The 15,458-nt window shown below is 43.9% G+C and overlaps 1 protein-coding gene across 1 annotated transcript in view; it reads left to right on the forward strand.

Moving 5' to 3' along the window:
- Nucleotides 1–648: 648 nt before the first annotated feature.
- The window catches only part of LOC128718397 (frizzled), a 69,493-nt gene continuing 54,683 nt past the window's right edge, over nucleotides 649–15,458 (forward strand). The window contains exon 1 of the mRNA XM_053812024.1: nucleotides 649–1,392. Coding sequence (XP_053667999.1) covers nucleotides 649–1,392 — 744 coding nt within the window. The remainder of the gene's footprint in view (nucleotides 1,393–15,458) is intronic.

Consider the following 15,458-nt stretch of genomic DNA (forward strand, 5'->3'; position numbering starts at 1 on the left):
GTTTTATTTTTTTGGAGAAAAATTGCGAAGGAAAAGGGAAATAGAATCGCGCCGCCACTTTTCCCGGCTGCGCGGTGTACACAGCCTAGCCGGTATCCGTCGCTTCCCTTCTTTTGCGGTGGTAGTGGTGTTAGCGCGCGCGTGTGCTTGGTGTACGTGTAGTTGGGTGGGTGTTTTGTCGGTTCCCTTTTCGGTGCGGTGTACGGTGTGTTTTATTTTGTTGCCGTGCCCGGTAACTTTTCGGCCGACTTCGAAAACGTGATGTGAAGTAGCGGTTGCGGGCGTGTGAGTGCGTGCTCGTTGCTTTTAATTGGTGTGCGTGTGTGTGCAAGCGTCGTAACGCAAACAGGCGCCTTGTTCGGTACGAGTGGATGCACCGGTCGACGCGAAACCGTGCGTTCGTGTGTGAGAGAATTCTAGCAGGCTGCGAAAAAGGAAAGGAAAGAGAAGCACCTGTTCAATGGTTTCTCGACCAGTATCGTTGTTTACCGGTTGTGTTTCCGTGTCCGCGCGCGTGTGTGAGTGTGCATATGTTTGAGCGGGCGAGAAAAGGCCGCTGAAAGCTAAAAATTAGCATTCGCCACGAGCGAAACGAGTGCAGTTTCGGAACGGTGTGTTTTGGGGTGAAGATAAGCAAGCGAATCGAAAATGGCCGCTTTACGGCGGTGCGGATCGGTGGCCAGATGGGCCATCCTGCTGTGGCTGCTGCCCGGTACGATCGCAATCCAGCAGCAGCAGGAAACGATCGTGACGCACGAGGTAGAGCCCAGCGTTGCCGGCGAGGAGTTCCAGCATCACAATCGCTGCGAACCGATCACGATACCGTTCTGTGCCGGCATTCCGTACAATCGTACGATAATGCCGAACCGGTTCGGCCACACGAAGCAGGAGGAGGCCGCGCTCGAGGTGCACCAGTATGTGCCGCTGGTCAAGATCGATTGCAGTCCGGATTTGAAGTTCTTCCTCTGTCTGCTGTACGCACCGGTCTGCACCATACTGCCCTATCCGCTGCCACCCTGTCGGAGCCTGTGCGAAAGTGCCCGGGCCTGTGAAACGATCATGAAAACGTTCAACTTTCCGTGGCCCGAAAATCTCGAATGTTCCCAGTTCCCGGAGAACAGCGACGGTAATCTGTGCGTGTCGAAGGACAACTCCAGCGAAACGACACCGGTACCGACGAGCGCATCCTCGGCAGGCTATCCGACAAAAACGGTCGCCGCACCGTACATACCGCCCCATCGGAAATCGGCCGGTTCGTCGGTGGGTGTGGGTGGTGGTGGGGTCGGTGCGGGCAGCGGTGTGGTCGGAACGCACCGTGATTTGGGCTTCATCTGTCCGGTGCAGCTGAAGGCACCGACACTAATGGGCTACCAGTTGACCATCGGTGGAAAGGTAGGTTCAGTTTTGGGGTTGTATTTCCATGGACTTAGTTTTGATTAGACCTCTCGTCAGAGGTCCATATTAAAAGCGCATTTAAAGGCAATAGGTTTTACCAAAAAAAAAATTAACTTATTGTCTTGTCTTTTAAAAGTTTTATGCACAGCTGAGGAAAAAATCCTTTACAAGAAACTTATCGTACACAATCACTCTCATACTCATGATGTTGGCGCATTGGCACGACATAAGAATGACACCGTACTACCACAAGGTTATTTCTTTACCATCCAATTTTGCTGTCTGTAAACGCAAAATTGCTCTTTTTTAATAAGCTGTATTGTCCAGCTTGTGATGAATGATGTCAGAAGATAATTTAAGACCACTATTAGTGCCGTTGGTGCATTTCGACCGTTTATGTTGTGTTTTGTAATGTGCAAATTCGTGTCGATAGTGTGAACATCAAGAATGAAAAAAATTGAAAGGATTTGATATTGTTTTAATGTGTGATTGAAATGATAATCGACAAGCGTGAGAGTAGGTTTTTGCTCAAAGTTCGAAGTAATTAATGACAAAGAAAAAAATGTTATGGAAGAATTGAGTTGAGTCAAGTTCTGAAGATTTCCAAATGAAAATAGTGCTTTTGTACCCTATTTTGGAACTCTTTGCCCTACTTTTGGAATAAATAAGTATTTTCTATCCGTCGCTATCGCTCACTTTACCACTGGGTGGTTATTATTAGCAGTTTAGTTTCAAATCGTAAGTGTAAATTCTTCATTAATGACCTCTGGTTTAGCTGCATTGGAGCACATCTGCATCGATTCTTGAGATAAATATCAATGAGAAAACTAGGGTGGTTTATCATATCACTCTTAGAATTATTAAAAAAATCGTATTTAATTTTGCCCGCAATTGGAATCACGATTTTGTATCTTGTTTTATATTCCGGACAGCCAAAGTAAATTGTAATTGCATGCAGACTCATCGAGGAAAACCACTATAGCGGTAGTTTTGCTTTGTTTGTCCTGTTTGGTTTGTATTTTAAGGAGCAAGAATGTGGCCGAAATCGCGGACCGGTTCGTCTCTTTATGTCTATTTGGACAGTCACGAGTTTAAAACGAGATAGTTATACTTTTATCATAGAAAGTGTGTGATTGAGGGGCGACCAATTTAATTTTTGTTCACTACATAATATTATGTGCAAACAATGCCTAAAGTGTCCGTAATTTGATCCAATACGGTACATGGCATAGGAACATGGCTGTCTTTTTGGTTCCTGTTGTGCCATTATGACCAAAATCTACTACAAATATGGAATTACTTGAAGACTTTGAAGACCGCATATTTGCAAAAATCATTAATTTTTTAGCATTTTCGGAAAGACTTCATATGTTTTTAATGATTTTTCTGTCATTTATAGTCTTTATGGAAAGATGCCTTTCCTTATGAATTGTTAAGAAATTCTGCGTAATGATGCAACCTATTTGAAACAAGTTGAATATTTAAGCCATTTTAACACAGAATGAAACCGTTTGTGTTTTAAACGATTCGTAGAAGACCAGCAAACATCTCGTATTCCTTAAGATACGTTTATTACGTTTAGTTTGTCATAGGAATGGTATTTTATTCCACTACCCCCACTATTGGTACACTTACCCTATAAACCACTTACATATAAAAGACATAAGGGACGTGAGTTGAAGATGGGAATTTTTCGCTTCAAACACAAACTATTCTCAGTTTCCAGTTTTCCATTCACATGTGAAGTGAACGCTTTGTGGGAATATATTCCGTAAATCTTTTCGTGAAAAAAGTGTGAAACTCGAGCATTCGGTAACGCATTGCCCCTTGCACGCGTTGAAGGAATGCAACACTATTACTGCCTTTGTAGTTTGGTGACTTCCATACCACGTACCGGTTGCTCCATGTACGAGGTAAACACGGATGGACACCTCTAAAGGTTGAAGGTTGCATTCCCTTTACAGTAGCACACGTGGAACACATCCACCTCTCCCAATTGAGATGTGAAAAATAAAATCCGCCTTTGTGACGCACGTGTTCTGCTGCTCTGCTCTGGTATTGTGATCGGATAGTCGACCCGACATGCCCCCGGGTGCCTTAATCGTATCCCGAAAGACGTAATCCGATTTTCGGAACATTGGATGCACCGGAAAATCTATCCATATCCGTTTGGTGTCTGCGTAAGGGGGTGTCAATGTGGCATGTGGACACTTGTATGTATGTTTGGCTGTTTGAGCAGGCAGCCTCTGTTCACGTAAATAGTAAACATGTACGGTAGATGGTTGAACATCTGTGGACCGTGTAATCGTCTCCTCTTGGAGTGGGATGAATTTTCCAACTGACTTTTAATCAGCTGGAATGATCACACACACTCGAGAAGATTCGGGGTGGAGCCAAATCGGACCGATTGAACATTCCTTTGTTCATCGGTCGACCAATTTGATGTAGGTCTGGTATTAGATTTCTGCCACACAAAACCTGGCATTTATTGAACGTCTCACGACTGTTGCATTTTGCAAAATGTGTTCCTATACAAATGGGTAAGCACTGCAAACATCGGTTTTGTTTCTGAAAAAGGTTCTTGGTTTGCATATCGCACGCCGGATGGAACACTGTGCCGGGGGACGAAGCGCACGGGAAGAAGTGATTCAGTGCGAAACCGCCTGCTTACTCATGCCCGTTTGTGTTCCGAAGCGTAAGCAGATGGTAGCAAGATACGCTCCTAGAATCGGGACGTCTTACCCGTTTTAATTGCTTCGTTGCCGACAGGATTAGCAAAATGATTGCTCCCGAGCGCACGGGACTCACTCCAAAAAAACCATTGAAGAGGTAAAGTCCGCTTGAGGAAAGCATCGAAAAAAGCGTACCACAACCGCGTGTGTGTGTGTGCCGATGGGAGGGATAAAGAATCGTTGCCGGCTGCAGTTCCGTATCATTTGTCTGATGGCAAATGCAGTTGCACTTGGCTGGCCCCAAACACGCCGGGAACTCATCATGGTGAATCATGAGGTATTAAACCCGTACCCGGGAAAGGGGGCGGACGGGAGTAGTGCTTTCGGGCGACGTCTAAGCTAAAGTGCGGCAATTTAACTTGTGTGATGGATGGTTAGCTGTGGGTAAACAGCAACGGCAAAGATGATACCGCCGGCATAGATACGGAGGGAATTTAATAGAGGAATCCTTTTGTATGTGGTGTGCTGATGCTGACGGTTGTTCGGTTCCGTTCTGCAGTTGACAGTGTTCCAATTTTGAGGCAAGATTCCGACAACTGTGTCAAGCAAAGTTTCCTCCGAAATGCGGAACCGAAACCGGTACCGGCAGATAGCACGACGGTTCGTAAGGAACGGAAGAAAAAGAGCAAACCTATGATGGAGGTGAAATCTACAGAGATATACAGCACTGATTTATCCGGGGTTAATTAAGTTTTGAGCTAGAATTCTTGTCGTCATGACTAGCCGGGAAATCACCTCATTTTTTTTTCACTCTCCCTCCTTTAACCTTGCCTCACCTGCGCCCTTCAGTCGAGCCGTTCCGGCTAGTGCCATAAATTGAAAGTCCTTTCCGTTGTCCTTTCAAGCGTTCGTTCGCTGCCATTAGTGCGCCTTCATTCGGCGGAAGTTCTGAAACTCTTTTGCGTTCTGCCACTGCCGACGCATCAGCGCATCCGGCATTGTTGGAGCAGTGTTGGCTGCTCTTTGGCCGCACCTACTTTTGAAAGTCAGAAAAAAAAGAATCATAATAATACACCTTATGCACTCGTTTCGCGCGCGCTTATCCTTTGTGGAGAAAAGTTTTCGATAAAAATCAAGTACTATCTTCGCTAAACCCAGTACCCGGCAACGGTACGAACGGCTGTATGCAGTGCTGGAAAGCCCTTTGCCAGCGATTGGAATAAGGAATAACGCGAATGATATCATTATAGCGCATAGAAAAGCGAAAAATTCGTCCCCCGGCTTAGTGCGTGTGCCTTCGTGCCCCGTGGACGTAGTCGGTTTTGCCTGTCAGCGTCCGCAATGAAGCGGATTGTTGTTTCGTGTGCGCAGGAGGGTTTTGTGTGCCATGCCAGGCAGGAAGGATCCATTTCCGGGTGCCGTTTTGTGTGGTGCGAAAAAACATGGGAAAATCTGTTACCTCTAGCGTCGCGTCAGCATCCGGGCCCTTTGCACGATTCGAAAAGCTTTCACGTCCACCGATGTCGGGTTTCGACTTGGTAACGGGAAAATGTGAAAAGGAAAAGCTTTGGCAAAGTTTTTCAATTACATCTACACTGGCGATTGGAACGGGAGGGGGGTTTAGAAAAAAAGGCTGTGTTTCCTCCACAATATTTTTCATTCCCTTCTGTGTACTCTTCACTGGACCATAAAACGAGTGAGATGAAACTCACGTCTCTCGATGGCGGCGGGGAGCCTTTGGAGCCCCAGGATGTGAAGTTTGGATATTGGTCCTCTGCCGGTACTTATGCAGTCAGTTGCCGTTTGCTAGTGGTGCTGCGTCTGCTGTAGTGGCTTGTTAATTCGGAGCAGTTTCTTGTTCGCTTTTTTTTTTGTCCAGAGAGTCCCTGCTGTTTCCTTCACACTGAAGTCCCAGAGCAGTGGAAGCGGAATTGTGGGAATCATGTCCCATGTCCCGTTGGCAAGCGTTCGATCGCTTTTATGAAATCGTAATCAAACTGACTGTTATGTCGTCGTCGTTGTAACCGTGGCTCGCCGGCTAGACACAAAAAAATGGATAGAAAGAAGCAAAGCGAAAGCAGGATAAGCTGTGCGCTGTAGAAGGATAGTTATCTACTTTTTACCCGGCATATAATGGTTAATCCTGGCCACCCTGTCCTATTAGGCTCTGAATTTCCTCCCGGACGGTAGGGGTGTCGACTTTTTCCAACGCTAGCGATTCTCGACTATCCGTTTTCGGATAGAACCACACACGTGTGCGCTCGATTCCAGAAGGGTCGCTTTTTAATTTCGCATCCTTGCTCCGGTTGTTCGCCCCAGCAAAAGGGACTCCATTCTGTGCCGTGCGTGATTGTGCATTCGGGGATGAACACGGTGACTGCCCGGTCACCAACATGGGAAAGGGGAGGAAGGTGCAAGAAAAAGACACGAAAACTTCTTCGGCTCACCGGGGGACACACTACTACGATTCGTTTAGACGCATCTGTTGGGCGCCGTGAGTTGTTTGATTAATTTTTTTTCCTTCGGGAGAGGGGTTGGGGGAGTGGAAGGGTAGTTATGTGCCATCGGCCTGCGAAAAGGTACTCCGTCGTTGTCCTGCAATGTCGAATAAAAGGGTATTATCGGTTTTTAGTTTCCATGGGCAATGGAAGCTTTCCACGTGCGGCGAATGTAAGCTCCCGGTTGTGGCCGGTTCTATGCTAGAGCATCTCATATGTGAGTGGGTGTGTAATGACTCTGGTAATGGATGCGAAACATGAATGGGATGACTGTTCCCTATTATAACATTTCACCATTCACTGTCGCCCGTTCATACCATACACAGCGAAGTTGTTTTGATCGTTCTATTCTATGAGCTATTTTAATGCATTGGATGAGTATCTAGGCGTCCGATGGCGGCTACTCTTAAAACTGTTACACAAAGAGGTGCTTTGAAAGCTAAGGTCTTACCAGCTTATATTTTAAATTGAATCAATTAGAACTCTAAAGAAGCGAGATAAAAATATAGCTTTACTCATTTTCACACAAGCTGTACTTGATATGATCGGAGCTGGTTAAGTGTATCCTGGTCATGGCACCAATATAGACTTTTTTTTAAATGGTATATTTATTGAACTAATGACTTCTGCTTGTGTTTACTGGTATCAGATAATAGTTTAACAGTGCCTTTAGTGCTAGGAGCACTTCGCGGGTTAATTTTAGTCATTTATATTGTATTTTGTAGTGTTCAAAGTTCGGGAAAATTCGAGTTGAAAAAAATTAACTTTCTTAAATGGCATTAACGTGCATTTCAAAATATTTACTATTAACTTATGTTGTGATAAAATGATAATAAAAGAATATTCAGAATATTTTTTTGTACAAAATTGGATAATACTTGCGTAACAAAATTACTTAAAATGTTTTAGTTATAGTAATAGAAATAAAAAAAAAATATGAGAATATAACGTTTTTGTTCATCATATATTTCGAGTTTTCAAGATGGACAAATGAAAATAATATTCTAGTCCCCCGTTTTGGGTCCTTTCTAGAAGGATTGCAAAGTTTCATGCCATTTGGATTAATATTTCGCACCCCCGAGATATAATGGGTCAATTTTAAATTCTTTGAACTGTTACTTGATCGTTTTACTTATGTTCTCTGTATTGTTCCAATGTTAGTATATGTCCAGCCGAAGCTAGGACATTTTACTAATGTTAAACTATAAACTTTATTTTAAATAATTCTTTTATATTCTTTTTGTGTAATAACTGGATAGTCTACTATAATAGTTTAATAACTATAATAACTGGAGGGGATTTAGTACCGGTCCTGTCGTGAGGGACCGTCCTTTATTTTATGCTTTAAGTTATAGTAATGTTTTTAATGCGCTTATTGCAAACGATAAACGATATAAACAACTAATTTGTTGCAAAATCTTGCACGATATTAAATTTCCAAGCAAACCATGAAGTCCTCAACCGACGGTAGTTTAGCAAGTGGATAAAACAGTGCGGAAATCAAACTTCCCTTCAGCCGAAAAGAAAGAGACTGTAAATCATTTGTAACTCCGCGCTATTCCTGCCCAAAAGCGTTAGAGGGCACTGCATGACGTTCTCCAGATGAAAACAGAAACAAATAAAAAGCGTGTATATCTCAAAGTCAAATAGCAGTCCCGACCCTGTCCCGAGGAAAAGCGGTCCGCTCGTTTGCTTTGATAATTTCCATTAAATAATTGACACAGTTCCCCCACTCTCAGGGCCCAACCACCAGATGGACCACCGTTTGCTAGCTGTTTGTCGTTTCTTCCGGTCCAAGAGCCCTTCAAGTGAAAATGGGTAGTGGCGTTGGGTCGTCTAAAAATGCCATTAGAAGTCTCGGGCTTGCCAGCAAGTAGGGATATGTTCTTTTTAGTCGTGTGAAGGTTAGTGACGGGACTTTGTTGACGCAGTTAGGTTCGCTTTTTTTGCCCCCTTGTCGTGTCGTGCTTGTTTACGTACCCCAAGTACTTTTCGACTTCTCGGCGCGCGAATTACGGAGCGGCGGGAATAAGTGTTTTCCCGCGTTTTTTTCCCCGCTCTGCACGTGCTAACGCTTTTGCTCAGAATTCGTTGTATTTCGTTTTCATTTCCCTGTGTGCCGGTGTTGTTTTTCATTCGTGCCCCCACTGTAACGTCCATTACTGTTCTCGGCAGTGCTCCAGCACGGCATTTCTGCTGGATTTATTCCTGTTCGTGGCGCCTTTGTTTTATGTTCTTGCTGGTGACCACTTCCGGCTGGGCGGAGTGAGAGAGAGTGTAGAGATTGTACAGTTTCACCCCCGTTATGCTTATCACTATTTGCCCTGGCATGTTTATTGTTTCCGTTTATGGCAACGCCGCCTGATGAGCTTTTGCACCCCGTACGCCTTCTGGTTTCGACATTCATCAGGCAGTGGTGTCCTGGTGCTGGTACTGGTGTCGGATTGGGCTGTGGCCCCACTGTGGCAGGGTTGCTTCTAGGAATCTCGGTTCTTGGGTAGGCTTCTCGCCGGCGACTCATCACAACTAGGTCAAGAGGATGAGAGCGTGGCAAAGCCCAGCTGACGACATCCTGGCGATGGGATGGAACGTTCGAAAGCAAGAGTGATGAATACATTGCAATCTGATGAACGATGGTCGGGTGGCAAAAACCTCCGAAACTACTCCCTCCCTGCACCGTAATGATTGTCGCTTTTCTAGATTCCGAGCAACGAATTGCGAAGAACCACAATTGAAAGCGTCAAGTGGTCAGCAGGAGTGACCGGAACGAGCCAAACGATGCCGAAGTGACCGAAGCACTCGAAGAAAACGCTCACAATTAGACGAGGACGAGTGTATGATGATGTTTGTCTATTTGCCAATGGTGCCTTTCACCAGCACCAACCAAAGTTCGTTATCGGACACCCCCCGCAAAGGGAGTTGGCGCAAGTATATGTGTGTTGTGGCCTCCAATGCTCTTTGCTGTAGTACGCCCTGGGGAGCAGTTTGCGTGTGCTAGGAAGAATGGGAAACTTCATCAACCATCCTTGGAGGTTTTTTGTTTTCCTTTTTCCTGCTCCATTCAACCGTGGTGTGGCTTTTTATAGGGACGAACCACCCGCAGCACACCAGCTCTCTGTGGGTGTTAGGAATGTTGGCCGCAGTGCCTCTCGAGATGCTGGGAATTGTCGATATGATGATGGTCCCGGGGCGGGCTCTGATAAGCGAGGGAAATTGTGATTAATGAATGAAACAAATAATGTTTCGATGACAGAGTAACGTTGGCCAGTTTGCCAGTCAGCTGGCCATAACCATATGGCAATTAAACACTATTACCCTACGGTAAGTAAAGAAAATAGTGACTGTTATTTGTATTAAACGAAGCAATTGTGTAATGTTTTTATACCATATTGTTTAATTTACTGCAATTAACCATTATCACTATTATACCATGCTTATGTAGTGTGTACCGAGGAAAAATAAACTTTATTATTACAGAGTTTATTATAAACACCATCAACAGACTTGCTTACAAATAGAATGCCAAACATGTTGGGAAGATGTACCGGGATTACAACATTTAAGGATTGCTACCTCAATCACAGGATTGTTGTTGTCAAAATATGGACGATGTAATTTGCAAATAAACGTAGGATTAGAGTCCTCTTACTTGCAATAACGTTACTTAGTACAGGTATAAGGTGGGAAAGGAAGTTATAGAAATGCATAAGATTAATTATGGCCAATTGTGGCAACAGTATGCTCCGAAGACCAGTTATATTTAATTCAAACTGAGCTGATTCTTTGATGAATTAATTGGTGCCATGTGGCAAACATTTCAATTAATAATAATTGTGCAAAAATTTGATGATGATCATCATGGTCTAGATTCTTAATAAATTGTTCCAAATGCGATGATTTTTCGTCATTGTTAATTTATTTTTATTTTTATTAACAATTTATTTAATTTATTTAATGCTCTATACTTTATATGTATACTTTATATGTTCCAATATCTTGATATTGAATCCATAGATGGATGTAGAGCACATAAGTTCATGGATATCTTCTTCGTATGACCTTGACATCCTTGATAGTTAACGTACTCTCTTGAATGTACTATGAACGCAGCTAGTAAATAAATGTATCTGGAGTACCCAATTAACTAATTTTCCTGAACAATGTTATGTGGGCGGTGCAGTCATATATGAAGTTTGTCCCGAAATTATTAAAAGTGGATTTATAAATTATGTAACATAAAGAATTAGAATTTAACACAGACATAGAAAATTAGAATTGTATTTAATATTTTCTAATAATTTAATTAGAATTTATTTAGAACTCAATTTAACATAGAAAGAATGTAAGTAAAAAATAATCTTGCAATAGATGCAAAAATAATTCTCCTAGATTTTTGCTAAAATTTTATTAAAAATCGAAGAAGCTATTCAGAAAATTCGATCGGAAATATTAAAAAAGTCATTTAAAGTTATTATATAAAAGCAAGTTCGGACTAATTTCAATTATTACAATAGTTCTATTAAAACTCTCTAATAACTTGGGTTTAAATTATGCTTCTACGAAGAATTCATATCAGCAAATTTTACTTCAAACAAGATCAAAAGCGGGAAAGCATCTTTGATGAAAAATGTAAAACACTTTCAATCTTTAAATTGCTCACTCCATTCCGCAAACCTGCCATTCGCTACAAGTGAGAAATGTAGCAGAAGGTATCGCGCTAATCGCTCTGGAACTGGACCAGTTGTTTGTCGCTTTGGTGTATGAATGTCAATAAAGCATCATCCTCGGGTGGCGAGATGGGGCGGTATCGTTTGAATAGCAAATTCGATCACGAACGACCCATAAAGATACGGTTTGACATTCGATAAACAGATTTCTATTCGGTTGTGCGCAACCACAGGACCGTTCCGTGCGCCTGTGGACATTTTCGGTAGCCGTCTACATGCGTATAATGTATGTGGCCGCTATGTAGATGAAATGTTTATGAGCGTAAATATGAGCGTTCCGGTGGATCCCGTGTGTGCCGCCACGGTCCGATCACGGTCCGGGAAGAATATTAATGTGAGTGGTTTGTTTTTCGTTCTCTTTATATATGCAATTCGTATTACAGACGAAAGCTTTCAATCCTTGCACACGCGGTATTAGCGAGGGAAAATCATGTAAACTAAGTGTACGCTACCGTGTGATATTGTATGTGCGGGCAGGCCGTCTGTTGAATATTAATTCATACATTGCCGCTTTCACTCGATAGAATGAGTTCCGGTTTTCAGATGTAAAATGTAAAATTTAACCCTCCATTCGTGGCCCACTGTCTGCAGACGGGAGGCGGCTCATCACTAACTGCCTCCTCGTGAAGCATTTCAATTTATCATAATTTCCCCATCTCCACACCATTCCACCGCTCGGGCACAAGCAAAGCGTCAAAGGAAGAGAGTGTTTTTTTTTTATTTTGGTATATTTCTCGCAATTCACTTTCAGCGCTAGAAATTACTGTACATGTTTTGCGAGCTAAGTTAATTAGCAAAATTGAAGCAACGGTATGTGTGCGTGTGTTGTGTTTTGTGTTCCTGGACGTTAGCCGCTTCCGGATGTGCACACCAACCGAACGCAGCGCCAATCCAATTTCCCTGCCATGTTATCAGTGTCGACTTACTGTCTTGTTCTTCCATTTCGGCGCGCTGTGTGTACATATTAAAAAATAAGACAAGATGCGGCTTGGGTACGGCACCATCGGACGACGATTGGGCGTCTTAGGGATGTATTGCCAACCGGACCGGGCGGTGAGGTAATATTCGAGATTCTTTTCGTTTATGCTCTGCTATTGCCGGTAACGTACGCACCGCATCCAGCACCCGGGATGGTTCCCGAACCAGGTTTGATAACGTTTATGTAATACGGTCACGTTCGGATGTCCTTTCACAACACACCCGGACACAGCCCGATTGCACCGACTGGCGCTTTGTTCGGGTTGATCGTTCTTTCCACGGGATGGCCTACGGTACCGGAGCACTGTGTCGCTGTGCGCCATTGGACATCTTTCCATCGTCGTCAGTAACAGCTGAATGTCACCGGCAGAGCGCATGTGACATGGCTACGATTGTGTGTGCGAGAGAGTGAGTTTGCCGGTTTATTTTCCTTTTCGGCTATGCGACCAATTTCAGGGCCAACCGTTCGAAAGTTGCCCTTTTTTCCGAGGGTCCGCTTCCCAGGAGTTTTGCTGCAGCTTGAACTGTGCGCCTCGTCCGTGTCCCGGTGGTTTGAGATAACAAGCCCACAGCGTGTGGCGATGGGTGAAGAATTTGTAGTCATCGTTGGTTGGGAGGGGGGTTTTTTTTTCTCTCTTGTGTGCTACTGTTAACTTCTTAAAAACTCACCGTCACATAGGCACATCCGGCTGCGAGGACGACGCTAGTTATCCTTTTTGGCTTGCAAATGGGCCGAAATGCGGCTCGAATGGACCGGACAGAATTGGTAATGTGATTTTTGGTAGGTTGGAGTGTGTTTTTTTTTTGTTGTTGTTGGTAAAGGCAACAGTGGCTGGTGGAAGTGTTACTGGCTCGTCGTCGTTATCGTGATCCACGTCCATGTCGAGATGTGTCATCTTCGATGGTCGTTGGTTTACACAACTCCCAAAAAAATAATACAAACTTCAACATGGGACGGTGAAGATCGTGGAAGCTCTGTGTCGCATGAGATGGAGCTGCTTTGGAATTCTCGGTCGACATGTAAGCAGTATAACCCGGAACAGTGGCGGAAGCGGAAAGCTTGTTAAAAATTCCAGACCCTCCGAACTACTCTCCACATTGGGAGCAAATTTTGGGATGCGCCGTTTGGAGATTAAAATAGCTTTAGAAGAGAGAAGATTCTCCCACCCCTCCCTAACCTCTGTTTGGACCCACAGTGTGTGTGCCATTCGCCAATTTTGGGGGACGAGTGAATGGCGAATCGTTATTTTTAATATGCTTCGCTTCCTTTCGAAAACTCACTGACCATGTCCGTGACCTGGAGTGGTCCCTGTAGGAGGCTTCTCAAACCTCAGCGAACAATAGAAACCGTGCTCAGTTTGCTGACGGAAGTGATGGGCACTGGAACTGAAACCAATTATCAGGTTCGGTAGCCAATGGGCATCGTCGGGTCCGCCGGGGCGATGAAGAGAATCGATGTTGTTGGTGCTCATGTATGGACGGTTATCCTTTTTCGGTTTAACGCGTTCGTCTGCCAGCCAGCGAAGGTTGACTGATGGAGTGGCAGAGGCGTGGGCAGGTCCTTTCGTACATTGCGTTTGAAGCTGTCCGTGTCTGGATGTAGCGTTTCGCAAATATAAACGATGATGATGATTCCAAATCGCTGCTGCTAGTCCTGGAAATTGGTGCTTTGGTATTTTGGACTTTCGCCGGTCTCCGAGAGCGGCTTAACGCTGCCAAACCTACCGTACGATAAGCATTTACCATTACGCGACTTTGTGTCGTTGAACATCTTTCTTTAGTGTTATTGCGGCGAGTTATTGCTCACGACCGAGGAAAAAACACTTTTATTTCTTTCCACTCATTTTCAATATGCAAGGTTTAATATTTGACACACCCGAGCAGGATAGTTAGCGAACGTTTTTTTTACTCGCTGCTAGCTTTACGTTCGAGCTTTTAGGCTTAGTGTGTGTAATGAGGAAAATTGAAATACGAGCGAATGAACGGAGTACTCTGCGAGTACTCGGCAGCGTTTTTAAGAAACTGTTTGGTCAAAAGCTCAAAGTCAGCAGGACATTGTCGCAGTATACAGATCCCACAGCTCTGGGCAGATAGCAAACTTTGGAAAAACGAACGGCCGATGGTACTGAAGCTAGGATGTGGAAAACTCTGTAACGGACACGAAAATGAACTGTCGCCCTATAACGCGGTGCTCGGCTGGGAAATTTAATTATGAAATTCTTCACCGCAGCTCATGCCTGTTTTGGTGTGTAATAATGCCGGCTTTGTGCAACGCTTATGGAGAACACCCACGCGTACGAGACGGTCTATTTAATGATCATTCAGCATAATTTACGCGCTTGTCAGAACAGTGTACAGAAGTAAAGCAATTTAGAAGCGTTCTATTTTGGGGAAGATTTGTGTGAATGGGCTGTTTGTTATTATGCTAATTTTGGGATGTTATTTGTGGCGGATGTGGATTGGGTGAGGGCACGAAGTGGTATTTGTGTTTATTTATTAACATTATCAATTATAAAGGAATAAATGTTTGTCTTCGAAATGCTTGTTTAAAGCTTGCAAATATCTGAAATCTTAATTAATATTAGCAACGCAAGTCTTTTTTCCGCTTTTGGAATAATAGAAATTTTCTCCTGCTAGATGTACCGCTTTAACTTTACGCTCTAAAGAAGGTAAAGCGAAGTAGAGATTTTAAAAGATCGTAAATCATTTATCAGCTTCCTAACGAAGACTGACGGGATAAACTCACCGGTTGGCAATATTCATGACAAATGTTTGACACGTAACGGCGGCACCTAATTTGGCTCCATTATGTACTTTGCCCGGGCCAATTACGCCATCCTTGAATTGGTTTTATTCGATGAGTCCTAAAAATAACACGCAACCCGAACGAACGACAGAGGCAAACATTTCCTTTTTTTCCATTTTCGTCCAGTAAAAACGTTCGATCTCCAGTACCTTGGGTTGACATTCCGTAACGAAAAAGCATCCATCAAGCCACAATTTCCCTTTTGTTCGAGGAATTGCTTTAGAAAAGGGCACATGCACACACACACACGCACAAAAAGCGTTCTTAACGATTGTCGATTCCTTCCATGGGAAGGTGGCGGCTTTCATTATGCAGGAGCGCAATATCCGGTGCTCGGGGGCGGTAAAGGCAGCAAAACCTGTCAATCGATAGGTAGGTGTCA

This window comes from Anopheles marshallii, chromosome 2 (genome assembly GCF_943734725.1).
Source record: "Anopheles marshallii chromosome 2, idAnoMarsDA_429_01, whole genome shotgun sequence".
In the NCBI taxonomy this organism is placed as follows: Eukaryota; Metazoa; Arthropoda; class Insecta; order Diptera; family Culicidae; genus Anopheles; species Anopheles marshallii.